Source organism: Rhipicephalus microplus, chromosome 3, assembly GCF_043290135.1.
Source record: "Rhipicephalus microplus isolate Deutch F79 chromosome 3, USDA_Rmic, whole genome shotgun sequence".
Taxonomy (NCBI): Eukaryota; Metazoa; Arthropoda; class Arachnida; order Ixodida; family Ixodidae; genus Rhipicephalus; species Rhipicephalus microplus.
Window position 1 is genome coordinate 44,604,870 of NC_134702.1, and position 21,305 is coordinate 44,626,174.

General features: G+C 49.8%; 2 protein-coding genes across 3 annotated transcripts in view; one reads left to right on the top strand and one right to left on the bottom strand.

Moving 5' to 3' along the window:
* Pex2 (peroxisomal biogenesis factor 2) overlaps positions 1–21,305 on the top strand; it is a 126,200-nt gene that overhangs the window by 11,470 nt on the left and 93,425 nt on the right. Inside the window, exon 1 of one of the 2 annotated variants that reach the window (XM_075889383.1) lies at positions 12,614–12,723. The exons of the other annotated variant lie outside the window; for it this stretch is intronic. The gene's annotated coding sequence lies outside the window, so the exon portion shown is untranslated. Of the gene's footprint in view, positions 1–12,613; positions 12,724–21,305 lie in introns of those variants that run through there. 2 annotated transcript variants of the gene reach the window in all.
* The window catches only part of LOC142803707 (uncharacterized), a 40,669-nt gene continuing 37,855 nt past the window's right edge, over positions 18,492–21,305 (bottom strand). The window contains exon 3 of the mRNA XM_075889366.1: positions 18,492–19,340. Coding sequence (XP_075745481.1) covers positions 19,220–19,340 — 121 coding nt within the window. The 3' untranslated portion in view covers positions 18,492–19,219. The remainder of the gene's footprint in view (positions 19,341–21,305) is intronic.

Consider the following 21,305-nt stretch of genomic DNA (forward strand, 5'->3'; position numbering starts at 1 on the left):
TCTTCGCACAATCTAGATCCAACGTTCGGTACACAAGGTAGGCCAATTCTAGCCACCCTATATATATACCCAAAGGCTACTTGTCGCTGTGGCTCTCTTCACAGCTGCGGCCCACCTAATTTTTCTTTCTTCGTTCTATGCGAAACGATACATGCGTTTGCCTTTCACGCTCGAGTTGGAGCAGGCAACGGCCGAACAACCGACCATGGTTTAGCATCACAAAGATAAACGGGCGACCGCGCGCGTGAATCCTGAATAATTTGAGGCTTACGGCGGAGCAGTTCGCCGTCGTCTGCTCTTCTCGAACCGGAAGCCGGCAGCAGACGACGCATCCCACGATCCCTCGCTCTTTTACTGGTCACCTATTTGCTTGGGCGCAAGAGAGTGGCTGCCTTCTCTCGCCCATGGCTTCAGAGATTGGGGGCGCGCGGCGGGATTCTCTACCTTGCTAGGAAGCGCAGCCACTATTACACAGAACACGCAGTGTAATAGTGCATGGCTGCGCTTCCTAGCAAGATGGATCCTTACGAACTGGCCCGATACAATTGTTTATTGGGTTTTTCTAAAACGACGCCGCGCGCCCGCAATCTCAGATGCCGTGTCTCGTCAAGAGAGTTCACTTCAGCTATATGGAAACACTTCAGCTATATGGAAACTTCAGCTATATGGAAGCTATATGGACTATATGGAAACGTTCCCTCGTCCGCGAGAGACGACGCGCTGCACAACCGTTCACCGGTACCCCCATATATATAGGCACCGCATCTTGACCTGCAATTTAGTGTTGGTGGGAGATTTCTCTTGTGCGCAGTTGAACTATATAAACATTGTTCAAGGGCAGAGGTGGTGCCGAAGAAACGCTGGAACACATAATTTGCTCCTGCTCTGCTCTGGCCGGTGAACGATGCCACATATTAAGGCTGGTGGAACCTTTATTTTCTCAAGACTCTTTATCTTCCGCTAAAGCGATGGTGATGCAGGAATAGTGACGTTTCGGTATTTCGATCATTCGATCACTGTTTCGATTTTTCGGCATTTCTAACTCTCTATTGGGAGACGCTCTAGGTGCCGACCAGTGCGGACGCGCGAAAATCGGCTCCTGCTTTCAAGAATGCTTTCCTGTGGTATTCACGAATTTGTCGCTGAGTTTTCAGTCCCATCGTGTGCCTAAGTTCTCAGGAAATCAGCAGATACCATCTTTGTGCTGGTGAGTGGACTTTTAAACCGTTTTGGGGACATTTTCACACGGCAACGCCACCAGGAGATTTAAGCCTTACCAAGGAGGCGATTGTCGTCGATGCGCCGACCCGGCGCCAACGTGACTCAACGCTCTGCGCGTTCCAGGACCTGCAACTGAGAATGGAATACCGAGTAGATGGAGAGGACATCTCTCCAGAGGATTGCACGGAAGACATGGGTTGGAAGGAAGCCGAAACGAGACGCTCGAGGAATAAGCAAGCCGCGGTTAGCGTTCCTGCTGCCAAGGGTTCGACCAAGGCTGGCGTTGCGGGAGACGCTCGAGCCAGTCGTAGTAGGTATGACACCAAGCATACAATCGTGCGAGCTGGACGCATGCCGCCACTACCTAAGGACTTCAGCAAGATTGGGCTACGACCACGTGGAGGATTAAATATCTCGAGAATTGGCACTGGAGCCGTGGCAGACGCGATAGTACTGGCGGCCGGCATCAAAGAGGAGGAGGCCATGCAGGACATCATCTGTTCCAACTTGCAGCAGAACATTATGGTGGCAAGCACTCCGGACCAAGACAGAGCTTCAAGAAACACCAATGTCAAGCAAATTGACATTGGAGGCAAAGTTTTCGAGGTTAGCGCGTACGCCACGGCACCCCACGATGGACCTTCACTTTTGCAGTGCTCCCTTTACCGCAAGAACATCGATATATGTTACGTCTGTGGAAAGCTGGGACATCGGTCTGACGTCTGTCCAAACCCAGCTGAAACCATCTGCAGAGGCTGCGAGATCAAGAACCCAGATAGCCTGCACCAGTGCAATCCAATATGCAGGCTGTGCGATGGTCACCATCCCACGGCAGACAAGGAGTGCAAGAACAGGTTCTTAGTGCCATACGTCGTCAGACGCAGACGTTGGGAAAGATAGCGAGCAGCCGCAGAAGCCCGGGACGCATCAGTCACATCGAGTCCAGACATCAACGGCAAGCAGCTTATTCCAGCCTACGGGACCCAGAGCATCCAGACTACACAAGAACAGGAAAGGCGGCCCCACTCCAGGGGGAGGTCGCGTTCCAGAAGAGGTTCTAGACCCAAGGCCCGCTCCCAATCACGGGGGCGCTCGAGTTCTCAAGGTCACCATCAGGGTCGGGATCAGCCTGGGCGGCACCCGAATGGCCAGCTGCCTGGCGTTCAGTTCAAAATCACGGCTTCACACCCGGGGAGGACGCCTGCAGTTACATCCAAAGGCAGCTGGGCTGAGCGAATGCGCAACGGTGCGGCAGAGGTAATGACAGGTAAGCTGTCAGAGCATGATAGAATTGCACAGCTAGAGCAAGAAAACGCGAGACTTACAAAATCGAATGAGAAGCTATCAGCTGAGTTAAAGGAAATAAAAATTCTTCTCACTAAGCTAACCAGCGCGCAGTCTTCACAGCCAATGCCTCAGCCAGTTGATGTCCCTGTGGCTGAAAACGTGGGGGACACGATAACCACAAAAAAGAGGGCAGTCATGGCAGAACACGTGGAAGCCAACCAAACGACCATGTCAGATATGAAAGAGGTCTTTGACACGCTCAGCAAAGTAGTAGCCAATCTTAGCGAGCAGATGGGTAGGCTACAGTCAAGCGTGGCGGCACTGGAAGAGCATATGACTTTGCGCATTACAAAGGCCGAAGCATATCTGCAGAATACAGCAAGGCCTCCTCATGCACCAAACTCACCCCTTGGGCCACCAATACTAGTCGTACCAAACCTGTCGACAGGTGCAGCATCAGGCTCTGGCCGTCCATGTAATAACCATGATGGCAGCGCTACGTGAAGCATTTCGTATCTGGCAATGGAACTGTAGAGGTTACCTTAAAAAGAAGGCAGCCCTACAGCAGTATATCAGGAGCAGCCAAGAAAAGCCTCATATTATATTATTACAAGAGACCCTTTCTCCGCAAGCAACGTTGCCTGGATTCCGGCCTGTAATAGGGGATACTGAAGAGAGGGGAGTCTGCACCTTCGTATGCAACAAACTAACGCACGTAACCCACGACCTCAAGATAGAAGCAGGCCGGTTGGAACACGTCATGGTAGAGATCATGCCAGGTACCAGCAACTGTCAGAGCATTTTTATTCTTAATATATACAGCAGTCCAAAGGAACAAAGGCAATGGTTCAAGACGCTTCTAAAGAAAGCTGTAAATATCGCCGGGGAATGCCCACTCGTCATAGCAGGTGATTTCAACGCCCCTCATCATACGTGGGGTTACAAGTACAACACTGGGAAAGGAAATCGACTTTGGAAAAGTGCCAGTGAACTTAATCTCACCCTAATCACAGACCTCAGCCTACCAACAAGGCTTGGTACATCTTGCTGCAGGGATTCCACCCCGGACCTTACATTTGTAAGGAACATCAAGAAGGCCCAGTGGATGAACCTTGCTGTAGACCTAGGGAGTGACCGCTGCATTCTTGCCACTACCTTCTCCGTGGAGCGTAAAAAGCAGAGAAAATTCCACTTCACAGACTGGGATAAGTTCAGGAAGATAAGAATGGAAAGGGAACAAGATGGCCACTGACAAGGCTTGGAGCAGTGGGTCAAACAGATTAAAGATGACGTCAAATCGGTCTCCTCCACCATTACCACAGATTTTCCGGTTGAAAGAATGGATAGCCGGCTCGCTCATATTCTTGGGGCAAAGCAAGCACTACTGAACCGTTGGAAGGGTCAGCGCCTGAACTGAAGACTGAAGAAGAAGATAGCTGAGGTAAACAGATCAGTCGAGGAACATTGTCGCGCACTATCCAGGCAGCAATGGGACGAAATCTGCAACTCCGTTGATGGTCAGATGCGCAATTGCAAGACATGGAATATGTTAAGGCATCTCCTCAACGAAAACACCACCAAAACAAATCAAAAGCATGTTATCGCTCGAATTTTGCATAAAGAGATAGGGCGCACTACAGAACAGCAAGCTGTGCGGCGGCTCGTGCATAAGTACCTCCCAATCAAAAGAGGATTGGAACCACCAAGCAGACAGTACCAGGGCAGGCCCAATCCAGGTCTTGAGGGCGACTTTAACATCGAGGAGATCAGAAGAGCCTTGCATGATCTCAACGGCAGGTCGGCCCCTGGCCCGGACGGTATATCAAACAAGGCCCTTCGTAACCTTGATGACGATTCAATTGAAACCCTGAAGGATATTATTACGAGGCAGTGGGCATGGCTCTACCGTCGTGGACAACAGTTCGATGAAAAAGAAGTGGACTCGCCGCGCGAGAGACTGGCAGCTCTGAAGCGTCACTTTGGCATGTAAATATAGGAAATACGCTCATTTCTCTCTTCCGTGTGTTTGCGAGCTCCGTAACAAATTGGTGGGAGTGCTGGGTAACGAAGCGCCATACAACGGAGCTCCGCAGTGGTCGTCAAATCGGAGTTTCCGTGATGGAACACGGGACTGATCCCACGGCCACCTCTCCATCGGCCTCGGCGACGCCCGCACCATCCACGGCAACGCCTCCACTGGCCCCACCCCCACCCACGTACGTGCTGACGCATCCGAAGCATCCTGGAACGTTCTGCGGTACGGACCAAGTTGATGTCGACGACTGGATAGCCGACTACGAACGCACCAGTGCTCTCAACCGGTATGATCCGACTCTTATGCTGGCCAATGTGCTGTTTTACCTGAAAGGCACGGCCAAAGTCTGGTACGAGAACCATGAGGAGGAGATCGGCAGTTGGGACACCTTCAAGGAAAAGCTTCGCGACTTATTTGGGAAGCCCATCGGTCGAAAGGCGGCTGCAAAGAAGGAGTTGTCTATACGTGCTCAGACGTCCACAGAGCCGTATATCTCATATATACAGGACGTGCTGGCTCTATGTCGTAAAGTTGACAACGACATGTCGGAGTCTGACAAGGTTGGCCACGTCCTCAAGGGCATAGCGGACGACGCGTTCAACCTGCTAATGTGCCGGAACTGTGCGACCGTCGACGAAATTATTGAGGAATGCCGGCGTTTTGAACTGGCCAAAAGCAGGCGGATTTCAAGATCATTTACTCGACTGCCGAACACCGCAGCGACGTCCTCCTGCGAAGATGGACTGTCCTCCCATCGGCAGTCTTCACCAGCGTCTGAAATTACGCGAATTGTCCGGCGGGAAATCGAAGCAATTACACCTACTCTTCCCGCCAACGGCCACGTCGATTTGCAAGTACCTCAGGTTTGCTTGGTACAGTCGATTGTGCGGGAAGAACTGAGCAATTTGGGCTTCGATGTCTGCGCCGTTGCTCAGTCTCGACCAATTGGCTTCCGTTCAAGGTCGCCGCCTCGCCCCAGGTCACCACCCCAAGAAAGGTCTTATCCACGCTCTCGCAATCCGGCCGAATGGAGAACTGCGGATGATCGGCCGATCTGCTTTAACTGCCGCCGCATAGGTCACGTCGCACGGTATTGCCACAACCATTGGTCTTCGTCCCGAAACCAGTATAACACTGCTCGCCGCACCGATAGCTACCGTCGTTTCCAACCTCCTGAGCCGATCGCCGACAACTACCGCCGGCCTCTGCCCGTCGATTCCTACGCCTGCGATGCCCCTGATACGCAGCACAGCCGCTCACCGTCGCCTCGACGTCACCAGTCTCGTTCGCCGCCAGGACGTCGCCCGTCGTCCCCTTCTCCTCTACGACGACGCCCGACCTCCCCGCTCAATTCTCACCAGGGAAACTAAGCGGTGCAGCTCTTGGAGGTGAAGCTGCATCCTCGGTACCGACCTCAAATCCTCTCCTTGTACTGCCGACACGACGAAATTTGATCGACGTCGACGTTGACGGCCTGACTGTTTCTGCACTTGTTGACACTGGGGCGCATATTTCTGTGATGAGTGCCCGACTTCGTCGCCGCCTGAAGAAAGTGCTCACACCGGCTGCCCCTGGCGTTATTCGTGTCGCCGACGGAAGAAGTCTTGCCATCACAGGAATGTGCACAGCACGCATCACTATCGCCGATCACCCCACATCTGTTCTCTTTGCAGTTATTGAGCAGTGCCCAAATGACCTAATTCTTGGTTTAGATTTCTTGTCCACCCATGCTGCTCTCATCGACTGTGCAACCGGCGTTCTTCAACTTGAACTGCCTCGACTTGGACCTGTGCCGTCCTCACCGTCACACCGCTTGTGCGCTGTTGATTATGTTCGGCTGTCACCGCAAGCCACCACGTGTGTTGCCTTAACGATATCACCAGCTCTTCCTGACGGTGACTACATAGTGTCTCCATTGGTGGATGTGCTCTTGGCTCGAAGTGTTGCTGTGCCGCATACAATCGTGACTATTGTGGACAACTACGTTCAGCTTCCGCTCCTTAACTTCAGTAGTTCGACCCAAGTTCTCCCGCAAGGAATTTCGTTAGCCCACGTTTCCCCACTTGATGCATGTAGCATCGTGGCATTGGACCCTGAAGACTGTTCGTCCCCTACTGCAGCCAGCCGAGCAAACGCACCTAGCGACGAAATCACGATGATGATCGCCCCTGATCTTCTGCCCTGTCAGTTGGCGCAACTTCACCACGTTCTGACTACCTACCGAGATATTTTCGACTTCGATGACCGCCCTTTAGGTCAAACGTCCTTCGTGCGTCATCAAATACATACCGGCGATGCTAATCCTGTTAGACGGCGACCGTATCGTGTTTCCCAGTCCGAACGCCAGGTCATACAACGAGAAGTCGAGAAAATGCTCTCCAAAGGAGTCATAGAGGCCTCTTCAAGTCCATGGGCGTCACCTGTTGTTTTAGTGAAAAAGAAGGATGGCAGCTGGAGATTTTGCGTTGACTACCGTGCCTTGAACAAGATAACCCGCAAAGACGTATATCCGCTGCCACGAATCGACGACGCCCTTGATTGCCTTCATGGCGCGCGATACTTCTCATCTATTGATCTGCGTTCGGGCTACTGGCAAATTTCTGTCGACGACTTAGACCGAGAAAAGACTGCCTTCATCACACCGGACGGCCTTTATCAGTTCAAGGTTATGCCTTTTGGGCTGTGCAACGCCCCGGCAACGTTCGAACGCATGATGGACTCTCTTCTTCGTGGTTATAAATGGTCCATCTGTCTTTGCTACCTCGACGATGTGATTGTTTTTTCCCCAACATTTGAAACTCACTTAACTCGTTTGTCGACCATTTTAGCCGTTTTTCGTCGAGCAGGACTCCAGCTGAACTCGAAAAAGTGCAATTTCGGCCGACAACAAATCACGATCCTTGGTCATCTTGTAAGTGCTGCTGGCGTCCGACCTGACCCTGACAAGATTAGCGCTGTCAAGAATTTCCCTCTGCCTTCTTCAACCAAAGATGTTCGGAGTTTTGTGGGCTTATGCTCGTACTTCCGCCGCTTTATACGCGATTTCGCTACAATTGCACGACCACTAACTGATCTTCTCAAAAAGAACGTGCCCTTCTCGTGGGGCCAAGACCAAGCAGCTGCGTTTTCCACGCTGATCGACCTGCTCATTTCACCACCAATACTGGCTCACTTTGACCCGTCTGCGACGACTGAAGTACGCACAGACGCCAGTGCTCACGGAATCGGCGCCGTCCTCGCTCAACACCAGGGAGGCCAAACGCGTGTTATTGCGTATGCCAGCCGCCTTCTCTCCACATCTGAGCGAAACTATTCGATAACAGAGCGCGAGTGTCTTGCGTTGGTCTGGGCTGTAGCGAAATTTCGCCCCTACTTGTATGGCCGCGAGTTTTCAGTTATTACGGACCACCACGCTCTGTGTTGGCTGTCGTCGCTCAAGGACCCAACTGGCCGCCTAGGTCGCTGGGCTCTACGTCTCCAGGAGTATAACTTCGACGTAATTTATAAGTCGGGCAGGTTGCACCAAGATGCTGATTGTCTCTCGCGTTATCCGGTGGACCCTACTAGCCTCGCTGTCCATGAAGGCGATTCTTGTGTGCTCGCCATATCTGATTTGCACGACATCGGCACAGAGCAGCGCCGGGACGCAACCCTCAAGAAGGTCATTCAGCGAGTATCTTCAGGACATTCCGACCCTTCTCTCCGTCAATATGTCCTTCGCAACGACATTCTGTATCGTCGCAACATGAAGTCTGATGGCCCGGAATATTTGTTAGTTATTCCCCAACACATGCGTGCCACTATTCTTCAACATCTGCATGACGCACCGACGGCGGGACACCTGGGTTTTTCACGCACCTATCACCGCGTGCGGCAACGGTTCTTTTGGCCTGGCATGTATAAATTTGTGCGCCGTTATGTCGCTGCTTGCGAGCGCTGCCAGCGTCGGAAACGTCCTGCTCTCCGTCCGGCTGGCCTGCTCCAACCTATCGACATTCCCCCGGAACCATTCTTCCGCATTGGCCTCGACTTGCTCGGACCTTTCCCGACGTCCGTGTCAGGCAACAAGTGGATCGCTGTCGCAACCGACTATGCGACCAGATACGCGATAACTCGTGCATTGCCAACTAGCTGCGCTACAGACGTCGCAGACTTTCTCCTAAATGACGTCATTCTGCGGCATGGAGCTCCGCGCCAGCTTTTGACGGATCGGGGCCGCTGCTTCCTCGCAAAAGTTATCGACGAAATCCTCCGGAGCTGCTCTACCGAACATCACCTTACTACTGCCTACCATCCCCAGACTAACGGTCTCACGGAGCGTCTCAACCGAACTCTTACAGACATGTTGTCTATGTACGTCTCTGCTGACCACCGTGACTGGGACGCAATGCTCCCCTACGTTACATTTGCATATAATTCGTCAAGACATGACACCGCCGGCTACTCTCCATTCTTTCTTTTGTACGGCTGCAACCCTGCGTTGCCATTCGACACACTCCTTCCTTCTGCTACTATCCAACCAACGGTCTATGCGCAGGACGCTGCTTCTCGAGCCCGCGTCGCTCGCCAAATCGCGCACACTCGGCTCAGTGCTTCTCAGGCCGCACAAAAAGTCCGCTACGATGACTCGCACCGCGACGTTGACTACCCTGATGACTCTCTTGTCCTACTCTGGACGCCGTATCGACGTGAAGGTTTGTGCGAGAAGCTCCTCCCACGATACACAGGACCCTACAAAGTTCTCCGCAAGGTCACCGACGTCGACTACCTCATCACTCCCGTTCAACCGCACTCATCCTCTGCTACACCATCTACTGATGTTGTTCATGTGTCGCGCCTAAAGCCCTACTATACTGCCAGTCCTGATTGACTTAGGGGCGCCGTGACGGCGCTTTGTTCGCCGGGGGTGATATTACGAGGCAGTGGGCATGGCTCTACCGTCGTGGACAACAGTTCGATGAAAAAGAAGTGGACTCGCCGCGCGAGAGACTGGCAGCTCTGAAGCGTCACTTTGGCATGTAAATATAGGAAATACGCTCATTTCTCTCTTCCGTGTGTTTGCGAGCTCCGTAACAATATGATCAATGCAGCATGGAAAGAAGGCAGGGTGCCAGAGCAGTGGAAGCTAGCCAGGACGATCCTTATTCCTAAGCCAGGAAAGCCCCATACCTTGGACAACATGAGGCCAATATCCTTGACATCATGTATCGGCAAGGTTGCAGAACATGCCATACTGCACAGGGTAAGCAAGTACTTGGAAGATAACGACATATGTACACACAATATGGTTGGATTCAGGGCAGGGCTATCCACACAAGATGCATTGAAGCTTATCAAACACCAGGTCATCGACAATGAAACCAGAGACGTGAGAGCCATTCTGTGCCTAGATCTAGAAAAAGCGTTTGACAACATCCACCACTCATTCATACTCGAAGCAATTTCCAAGCTCGGTCTAGGGAAAGCCTTCTATGACTACGTATGGTCCTTTCTTACAGATCGGAAAGCCGTGATGAAGATTGCAGATATCGAGACCGCAGCAATCGAACTAGAAGCAAGGGGCACGCCGCAAGGGGCAGTGATTTCACCAATGCTGTTCAACATTGCCATGATTGGACTGTCAAAGAAATTATCGAGCATTGAAGGATTGAAGCACAGCATCTAGGCAGATGGCATTACCATCTGGTGCACAGGTGGAAGCGAGGGGCAGAATGAGAGCGCCCTGCAAGAGGCGATTGACACCGTAGAAGAGTACCTTAGTCCTTCTGGGCTCAAGTGCTCCTCGAGTAAGTCAGAACTTTTACTGTATCGGACTGCACGCCGGGGACCGAAGCCCAGAGGATGGAAGTCGTTAAACCAGATAGACATCCACCTCCATACAAATCAAGGGGATGGCATCCAGAGGGTCGACTCCATCAAAGTCCTGGGCATGCTGATAGAGTCTAGTGGCGCCAACAGCAAATCTATAGCCAAGTTAACTTGGAAAACAGACAGTGCGGTGAACCTCATACGCAGAGTGGCCAACAAAAGAAATGGGATCAAGGAAGACAACCTCATCAGGTTGATGCATGCGTTTGTTCTAAGCCACTTCACGTACGAGGCAGCAATGGTCAACTGGTCAAGAGCAGAGTCCGAGACACTGAATGTGCTCCTCAGGAAAGTTATCAAGAAGGTCCTGGGCCTACCCATACATACCAGCACCGAGCGTCTGCTTGAGCTTGGCATTCACAACACGCTCGAAGAAATAGCAGAAGCCCAAGAGAGAGCACAGTTTGCTATGTTATCTACAACAAGGTCGGGGAGAATGATCCTGCAGGAGCTGGGCCAACACCCAATGGCAATCAGACGCAATTACAATGATATCTCCGACAACATCAGGGAGAATATCACTGTGTCTCCTATACCAAGAAACATGCATCCAGAACACAACGTCGGAAGAAGAGTAGCGAGGGCCAGGACTATACTTCGTCAAGTCTCAAACGAGGAACGAGGGGTCGTATTTGTTGACGCGGCTTCCCACGCCAATGGGAAAGCGTTTGTGGCAGTGGTGGTCGATGGGGCTGGCCATGTCGTCAACTCAGTGACGGTCAGGACGAAAGACCCAATCATTGCGGAACAGGTGGCCATCGCCTTAGCACTCAAGATGGATAACATTGAAGTCGTCTACAGTGATTCCATGGCAGCACTACGGGCGTTCGCCAAGGGGACGGTCTCTGAACAAACGCTGAGAATACTGCAAGGCAAGAACATAACGCATCAACTTCTGAGTTGGTTCCCAGCTCACCTTGGGCAAATCAACGATTCCCCTCCCAATCTCAATGAAGCAGCACACGAGGCGGCGCGAGAACTCTCCAACCACGCCTTCCCGGGGATGCGTTCTACCGGTGAAGGGGATAACCGGGAAATTCTTACAACATATAACGAGCTCACTAAACATTTCTACCTGTCTAGAAGGATTTTCCCTCCACCTCACAAAAATATAACCCGGCCCCAAGCACTTACATTAAGGCTTTTGCAAACGCGGATGTACCCTACTTTGAAAATGTTACACATCATGTACCCTGACCTATACCCAAGTAATCTTTGTCCACATTGTGGGGGAATAGCTTCATGAGAACACATGCTCTGGCAGTGCACCAAATTCGCTCATATATCGAACATCACCTCTGCCAGATGGGAGGCGGCAATCCGCAGCTCATCCTTGGCAGATCAGCTCTGGGCTGTCCACCAAGCCCGCGAGGCGGCTGAGGAGCTTGGCATCTCAGTCCCCACGTGGGAGCTGCCCGCAGCACAGTGATCTGTGTTTTGAAGGACCAAATAAAAGTTTATCCAATCCAATCCAACTCTCTATTTTCGGACAATTTGGCTTTTTTTAAATTTTTGGCGTTTTAAATTTGCCCATTCCAATAATTCGGCATTTTGATTTTCGGCGTTTCTAATGCTACTCTAGAAAATAGCGTCCTTTCATTTTCTTCTTCTCGAATCACCCTCTCTTCGTTTTTTTTCTTCATTATTACGGCTTTGTGGTCTCTGAAATTGATAGACGATGCATGGTCAAATCACAGTAGTCGCGATACTTGGAACGAAATGTGGTCGAAAACCTATTGTTGTCGATATCAACAACCGCCACGATTGGAACGCAACAAGAAAAGCAAAAAAAATTGAAGACATCTTTTTTCGAAAACTCAATTTTATATGTGCCAATCTAAACTACGAATTTACTTTATGGTTTATCTAGCACTTGGCTAAATGGCTGATTGCCTCATTTACTTAATTTTTTATTTTTGGGTCGTGCCGTAAATTGGGGGGGGGGGGGGGTGTATGCAGACAGTGTGCTATCAGTACTTATGTCCAGTTCGGCGCATTGCCGGGTCAACCAGGTATCGCTCACTTTTGCGCGGCAGTTTCGTCCGACCCTTCCGCGCTTTATTTGCTTATGTGCTGTTTACTGGCGTGACGTTGCAGAGCTGAAATAAAGCTCACATAAAGTGAAGATAGCCGCTCCGGTGACCACCGACTGTCTTCGCAGGCGCACGGCCAGCGTGGCCTTGCCTTTCGTGACGGTGAATGTAAAACGCTAAGCAACGAAGCCGAGGTACGAAACGCTGTGCTCTGAGGTTGCCGACGTGATATTCTCAAGCCTGCTGTCTCGCTGCAGTGATTTACCATGACTGGGCAACGTGAGTTTTCGAACTATTAATTGTCCTCGTGCACAGTCCTGTCACAATTTCATCTCTGAAGTTTTTGTTGTTTTTGTTCTTAAATGGAATAGATTCGATTTTGCTAACGTTCAGTTGTTGTTGGTCGAATCTAGCCCCCAACCGTTCCCTTTTTCTGGATTTTTTAAACAGCTGCGAGTTCGTATTGTGTACATACATGCCTATGGAGGAAGTCATAACGGTTAATAGCGGACGTCATGTTAGCTTCCATACTCTGATAACTTTAATGCTATGTTTTCGCTATCATATGCTTATTGTAGCGGACGAAGTTAAGGCGGAAGTTTTCGCGTTTAAAGCTGCTCGCGTGGCGTCAAAACTTTCAGTTTATTTTTTTGTATTTGCACTACACTGGCTCGATGAAATTTTATAAAACATCATATTCAAGGTCTATGACACCCACGAATGACAATGTAGTACTTCCTTTTTATCGACTATAAGCTATGTAGGATCCAGTAGGTGCCTCATAATGTATGACGTCGTGGCGATTGGTGGGGGAATGGGAAGGTGTGCAATCGTCGCCTTGTGGTAAGAATGGCGTTCTCCGGATTTTCAAATTGTGCTTTACTATAATGCGCGAAAAAATCGTTTCACTTTCCGGTGTCCCTTTTAACGTGCACCTAAATCGAAGCGCACGGGCATTTGGTCCTGAACCAAACAAGTGGCCCGGCTCAATTTACGCGCTTTGTCCCGGCTTAGGCCGCTCACCGCGGCACACTTGCGTGCAGATTTACTCGGCGCAGTTGATTCGTGCAGGTTTATTCGGCGCACCCGTAGAAGCAACAAATACGCCGAACTTTTCCGCATTTTTTTTTTCAGGAGGCGTAAGCGCTGGTGCACCTATAGGTAGAAGACGTGCCTTTGGCACACCTACGTCCAAGAGCGTCGGCAAGTTTTTTGTTTGGGGGGGGGGGGGGGGGGGCATTGATTTGAAGTGTGGGCCGGGAAGGCAGATATGGTCGACCGTTATTTTGCTTTGGGGAAAAAAATTGAGGGGGGACGGGCTCGGTGTGCTACCCCGGGCTACACCACTGCCTATATAGTTCTAGCCTGACAACTTGACCGGCAGCCTTCACCTGCTGTACACCAGACTCTTTAATACGGACGTAATTCTCAGTTCAGGAAAACCAGCAGACTTCAGGCGTTCGACTTGGCGCTGCTGTCTTTCACCAGGCGCTTTCACAACTCGGCAAGTGCCAGCTCGTTTTGTTGGCTGCGAAACCACAGCGGTGTACGTGATTATGCGGTCCTCCGATCACTGTTACGTCATCCAAACTTGTCGTTGTACAAAAGTCAAATGCGGAAGCACCGAGTGCAGGCGCTTGCTGGGGGTGGGCGCCTTGCGGACCGCTGCAGGAGAACCTCGTGTCGCCCGCATCATGAAAACACCACAGTGCTGGGTCGCTGTGCGAAGGAGGAGGAGAGAAATATGCGAAGCTCTCATCGTTAAAAAAGATGGCTGCCGCGAGCATCGGAAGTTCTTCGCTAGCTCTCTGACAAGAAGCTAGATTATATTATCGGCAAAGAAATCGATACCATGTAAGGTTATCAATGCAGCTTTGTAAATTTATTAGAAGTCTTATGCGCATGCTGCCTATGGTTATTGTCTTTGTGTGCTGACAAGTTTAATGTAATAAAGTTTAGTCGAAGTCTAGCTTGGTCCTATCTTCTCGTACCCGTCTCTTTTATCGCTATAGTAGTCTTGACCTACTATTCTTTATACCAACTCCCCCCGCTTTCTGCCTAACTGTCCACTACCACACTTCTTTCTGTTTGCAAGTTGCAGAAGAAGACGTGCTGACCACCGGCGTAGACTGGGAGGGGGGGGAGTTCAATTCTTTTTCGAATTTTTTTCAATTTTTCATGTATGCTTGAATCGATATACACGCACTGGGCCAATACAAACACGCGGTGATGCGTGCCTTCTTCCGGCCTCCGACTGCTTTGGCAAGCAGCTGCACGCTCGGGTCCGGCACAGCCGTCCTCTGGCTCGGATCAAGAGCGGGCTCTTCGCATTGTTGCAATCGGGGTGAGGCGGCACTTGCCCGAATGTACCACTATAGACGAATTTATCTGGAATGCAGTACGCCATCTGTGGCATCGAGGTCGACCGCGCGTCTGAAGCGCCAGGCACGGCCTTGGTCTCGCCCTGCTCCTTGGAACACTGAAGCACTCCTCCGTCCCCGTGACTCAGCACACTTCCTCGCCTCAGTCAGCTGCTGCTCGCATCCGCTCAGCTGACGAAGAGGCCCGGCGGCTTTGTAAGGAGCCCGCGGCTATGACGACCACCGGTCCCAAGCGCACTCAGTGTGTGACGTCTCCGGGACCGAGTCATGCGGCCCATCCCGTCCGGTCCGCAGGTAGGTAGAGGGAGGCCCTGTGAAATGGCACTGCGAGGACAGCCCCCTCCTCCAGCCGTCTGTTTTTAGCAGGTCCGGCCTCCCCCGCATGCTCCTTCTGTGCGGCGTTACGATCTTTATTTAGTGTCGGCCCTACTCCAGGAGCAAACGACGCAAGGCGCGCTGGCGTCTGGATGACTCAGTCGACGTGAACACGCACACACTCTCTTGCTCGGTGTGTGTGCAGTCATTCAACCTTGGCTCCTCCCAGCAGGCCAAGTGACTCCGCCACTATCGCCTCCTGTCAAAACGGTATTCACTGGAGCTAGCTGGTTCATGGCTAACACTGGTTCTTAGCAGCGGAACTGAAAACAAGGAACTTATAAGCAGACAGACGAGGGCGTTGCTGCACAGTAACAACTGGAGTTATTTAGCCGTGCGCGTAGAAATAAAATTTATGTAGTTAGTACAGCTTTGTCCTTGTCTGCCTTCTCTATGTCCCTCGTTTTCACTTCCATTGCTCGGATCAGAGTTAGAATGCCAGAATTCTAGCTGCGGCTCGATTCCTTTCAAATGTAAAAAAAAAAGAGAAAAGTGCCGTGTTGTCGCCGATGATGTCATTACTAAGGTGTGCGGCGAATGCGTCTCCCAATACCATATATGGAAACAAAGCGCTGCATGGACGGAGGACTGTCTGCGGCGGCTGTTGTGGAACGCGCCCATGCGCTGCCTTCCGCGGTCTCCCGGATTAGCGAGGCAGTCGCGGCTCAGCTTATCGCAATGGCAAAACACAGCTGCGCTCAGAATGTACATTAGGCAGTATCGTGATGAGTATGATTGCCTACACGAGTGGCTCATACCAACTCTGGGGGAGTAAAGCGGTACTTTCCCAATTTCTGTTGTACAGGCGCGGCCACTGTTAAAGAGAACACTTGCGCGCAGTGTGTGTCTGTATTTCACTTTCTAGAATGAGAATAAGAGCTTAGATTTGCTTATGGCTACTGGTGGTTGACAGCTCTGACTCATTTCGACAAACTAGAAAAGCGCACGTTCAATGTTTCCCCATCCACTTGCAGTTAGGGAGTCAGCAATGAGAAAGGTACGCATTCGAGTGTTTCCTTTAACAGTTGACGCGTCTGTAAGCACGCGCTACAGGACTTTTACAGCAAACCTGCTATGGTCGGGAAGTAGAAAAGATAAAAAAGGCGAGAGATCGACTAGAGGGGGAGAGGCATAGAATAAAGGACAAACAGGAAAATAAAAAGTCAGAAATACAGAAGATAGCAAGACTGAGAAACACATAGGCGAAGAGAGTGAGACAGACAGACATAGACAAATTAAAAAAAAAACAGAATAAGCATATATTCCCGTGTAGTATATATTGGTGCAAGGCGGTGGGACAAAGATAGGTGACAGGTTACAAAGCCCATAGCTAAGTCGAAATGAGCTAAGTTCCCACCAGCTCTGCTGTGACTTAGCCTTGCACGGCTTTGTACAAGCTGCGTTAAATTTTCTGGCGTTGATTTTATATTCTTCTTTGTCAATATGTTGAACTTTTTTCCTGTTGATGAATGGTTGTTAGGTTGCGCATCATCTTGTATGTTCTGGCGTTTTCTTTTTCTTTCTTCCGCCTGTGTTTTTGAGAAAACTGTCCAGCGCAGCTGATTACTTCCCTCCTTCAAAAGACGCTTCTTGCAAAATCAACCAATCAATCAGTCAATCAATCAATACGAGAGCGGAGTCGCTCTAAAACGCACTCTGAGCCCGAGAAAACGCTGAAGTACGCCGACTCTTTTGTTTGCTTTGTGTGTACGCCTGTTCTTCTTCCCAGAGTCCTTGCACGACCTTCCGATGCTTAAGATGTTATCGATATCGCGTCCCTGCCCGTCTGCCTTTGCTCGGTGCAACCCGTATTTCGGCATCTGTCTGCATCAGAACGGGCTCTCTCTTTCTCTCCCTTCTCCACCCAGCCCCCATTGTCGAAAGACGAGTTCGCCCCCACTATTTTTACTCGGTGACGTCAGTCGTGCTGCCCTCGCGCACACGCTAGATTCGAAACGCGTCTAAACATGAGGCCCGATCGACTGCCATTTCGAAGACGAACTTATACACGCTCCATATGTACTTATCTGCTGTCGTCGAGTCATACATTATACGCCATCGGTTGTGTCAGCTTATTACCGTTATGTCACCGTAATCTCAATAAGAAACCTTACTGTCACATTACTTCATTCTGCTTCGCAGATAAAGCAAGTTGCCACGCTAATAAGTGGTCCATTTAATTAGCCTGTTGCCAAGATGGTGTAAAGCACCGCCGAAACGGCGGCCCATTTCATGCGGTAAAGACTAGACTTTCGAAAAGTCTCTCGCAGTCACGTCACTACAATATCTTTCAATATTATTTTGGTTAGGTCAACGATGAATTGCCTAAATAGTCTCCTAATCCTTCACAGTATCAGTTTAAAGTAGCCTACATAGATGGTTACGCCGACATGATATGGGAGCTTGCTACTGACGCGACCAATTAAGCTTTTCTCCATAACCTTAACGTTTCGCTCTAAACTATTCGCCTATAATGTGAGTTTGAAGTTTGTACAAAGAAAAAAAAAACTGTACACGTGCAAACTTCTTGGAACTCTAAGTATTGTCGACGAACGATCCCAAGAGAGCATTCTGTGGGGCATGAACATGAGCCGTGCTACGCGAAAGGCGGTGCTTGTTCTCTGCATAATAACAAGAGGCGCAATAGAACATGCTGTGCGACGGAGTTGGGTCAATCATTCAAATCTCAGCCCTTTCTTGTACTAAATTATTATGGTGTCTGGCTACTATAAATGTACTTTGCGGAAAAGAAGTTTTTTTCCCCCCTTCTGCAGTGTCGCCACTTAGAGACAGCAGTATATAAAGAAAAAATAATAATAATAAAAAACTTACCGCAGCTGGGCAACCACGCACGAGCAAACGCGCAGGCAAGAAGGTATTTCCTATTGAAAAAAGGCACCATTAAAGGAAACGAGGAGAAGTTGAAGTGTTTAAAAGCTGACGGCCCAGAGTTTCTGAGCGCTCTTTTATTTCTTCTTGCTGGTGTTGGAAATGTGCAGAAGCGATCACGAAGCGGGCTTTTTCGCACAACACCATTTACTGCAGTGAAGACAACTTCAACGGGCGTCACTGCGCAAGTTTTGCACGCTGCGCAGGTAGGAGACGATTACGTTAATTTACACTTGCCGCGCGCGCACTTTATGCGAGTGAAAAGACTTGACACACACACACACACACACACACACACACACACACACACACACACACACACACACACACACACACACACACACACACACACACACACACACACACACACACACACACACACACACACACACACATGCCCCGCCGCGGTGGTCTAGTGGCTAAGGTACTCGGCTGCTGCTGACCCGCATGTCGCGGGATCGAATCCCGGCTGCGGCGGCTGCATTTCTGATGGAGGCGAAAATGTTGTAGGCCCGTGTGCTCAGATTCGGGTGCGCGTTAAAGAACCCCAGGTGGTCGAAATTTCCGGAGCCCTCCATTACAGCGTCTCTCATAATCATATGGTGGTTTTGGGACGTTAAACACCACAAATCAATCAATAAACCGTGGAGCAGTTTAGGACCACACTGTCCTCAGCTCGTTTCTCGCGTTGGCCTCATCATGCATGTCTCACGTTTGATGCGCATAAGCCGAGCATGCGGGCTGCACGTTAGTAGAAAAGCTGTGGAAAACAGTAGAAAAGCTGTAGAAAGAAGATCATAGAAGAGAAATAATTCACAAGAAAAAAAAACAGAAAAGAAGGAAGTATTACATATTCACTCAAAAATAACAGAAAAAGAAAGCAGGTAAACAAAGTAAACGCAGAAACCGCTCCGCAGTTCTACGTACAGTTTTCGCTCGGGGTGGAACTGACTTGGATTTTTTTTTTTCGTCATATGGTCGAAGCGTGCTCTTGTGTCTGTCGCTCGTCATGCTCACTGATGCTTTCATCCGCAGCTGCTTTCACGAAGAGAAGTCGAATATCCCACGCCGCTTTTACTGGCATGCCGCGGACATCTTTACCTGACAGTATTAGAAGTCAGATTGCAACTCTAATGCTGTCTGGTAAGATGTTGACGGAGCCTTAGAAGATTGGGAGTCACAGCCGAGAGAGTTCCGTGGCGCCGTTCTCGAGCAGGTGTTGAACCACAAGGAAAAAGTTTCACGCTCAACCTGAAAAAAAAAAGAGAAAAATTGGCCCCGTATCTGCATGTTTCACTGCAAATGTCGTCGAAAGACGATAGTTTTGCGTGTGGAGAGAGTGAACAAAACGTTTATTCGATGTTTTGCGCGAGAAAATCGGTGAATTGTATTCTGGAAGCGCTGCGTTAGAGAGTCTCGATCCGTGCAGCGAAGGCGAACGAGCGGACCGAGGCACGTTAGACACGAGCGCCGTCTGGCAGTTATCTTCGAAAACGAAGGAAGGCGTGCGCGCTCGCGGAGAAACATGCGCGCCTCGCCTGTCTCGGAGGCGATAAGGAGTAGAACGCAAAGCGACGGGCAGGGGCCCCCACCGTGTCGTCTTAGCGAAGCGTTGGAAACACTTGCCTTTTTTGAGCATCGCGTTGCACTGTCAGCGTAGCGTGATAAACGCAACGGTCCTTAGAGTAACTTGTGGGTGCCTTCTTTAGTATAAAGGCACACATACAAATCATCGACGTGTTATGGTGTCTCAGATATGCGCATTAATTGCTTTTTAATTGACAATCGCACAAGTATGAACGCTGAATCTTGATTAATATTGGTGCGCGCTGCGGATGGGGTTGGCCGTTCGTGGTATCGTTTGGTGCCGTGTGGGGTATCGTTACTGCGAACAGACAAATATACAGACAGACAGACAGACAGACAGATAGACCGAAATTTTGGCGTCGAAGGTCCCCAAGGAAGACTATCGTCTTTAAAAAAAAAGGGGGGGGGGCAGGGCAGAGAGATAAAGAAACAGTATAAGTTGTAAGTAGCACGAACTACAGCAGAAATAGAAAGCACGGGCTTGTGAAAAATAAGAGGGAGAGAGAGAGAGAAGGCGGCAACACAAGACGACAGGGCTCCTTAACACACGTACAATCAAAGTAAAATGAGATGACTTCAAGAAAAGCATTTAAGAGTACACCGCTACTATGCTGAAATTTTAGTTCGTTCGGCATTTCCCTCGGTAGTTTTGACACTTTTCGCTCAATAAACGTGCAACAACCTTGTAATAAAGTTATTCTACATCAACGCTGAAGATAATAAAATCATTGGGATTACTATACACGATCAAGGCTAATGACACAGTTCAAGTTTCGAGCGATGAGACGAAGTCACGATAAGTTAAATGGCTTCTTTTTTCACGGAGCATCGATCTGTTCTGAGAGCATTTTCGCGCACGCATATTGTCAGTTAAAAACATGGCTAGGTCTCTGTCTAGCAAGCCTATTCGATGAAAGGCCGACAGAGACGTTTTTTAACAATAATAGAGAACAGCGCTAGCAGTTCTTACAACGCTTAAGACGCAAGACGGGGGGGGGGGGGGGAGAGTGAATTAAAATTATCGACTGACAGAACATCGACAACATATATTCCCAGTGAAACAAGGTAGTTTGCTAGTGTGCTTCCCCGCATAGATATCATTACTGCGGAGAAGCAAGCTTTGGCGCAACAGACGCAATCTGGAGTATCGCGGCGCGTCCACAGATCGCACAAATGATCAATCGAGCAAGAAATGTTGGGGTCAGTTGCACGAAGCTTATAAGGAACAAGCAGGAACCGCTGGGAAGTGCCTTGCGCGCTAGCGACGTTCGCTGCTCTAGGCTATGTTTTGAGTATTCTTTACGGTACATTGAAGCTACTACTACTACTACTACTACTACTACTACTACTACTACTACTACTACTACTACTACTAATAATAATAATAATAATAATAATAATAATAATAATAATAAACAAAAATTGACGTTTCTGAGTCGGTAATTGGTAAAGTACGTACAGTGAAGACATACAGCTGCCCAAATGCGAGACAGAAAAAAATTGCGCCTCAGTTGCAGCGGATAACAAAGTTAGTGAGGAGACAAGAAATGAAGTAGACAGTACAAGCGCGAACTATCAACCGAGTGTTATTGAACGAACTTGGGAAGAAAGAAGGCTTTCAGGGAATAG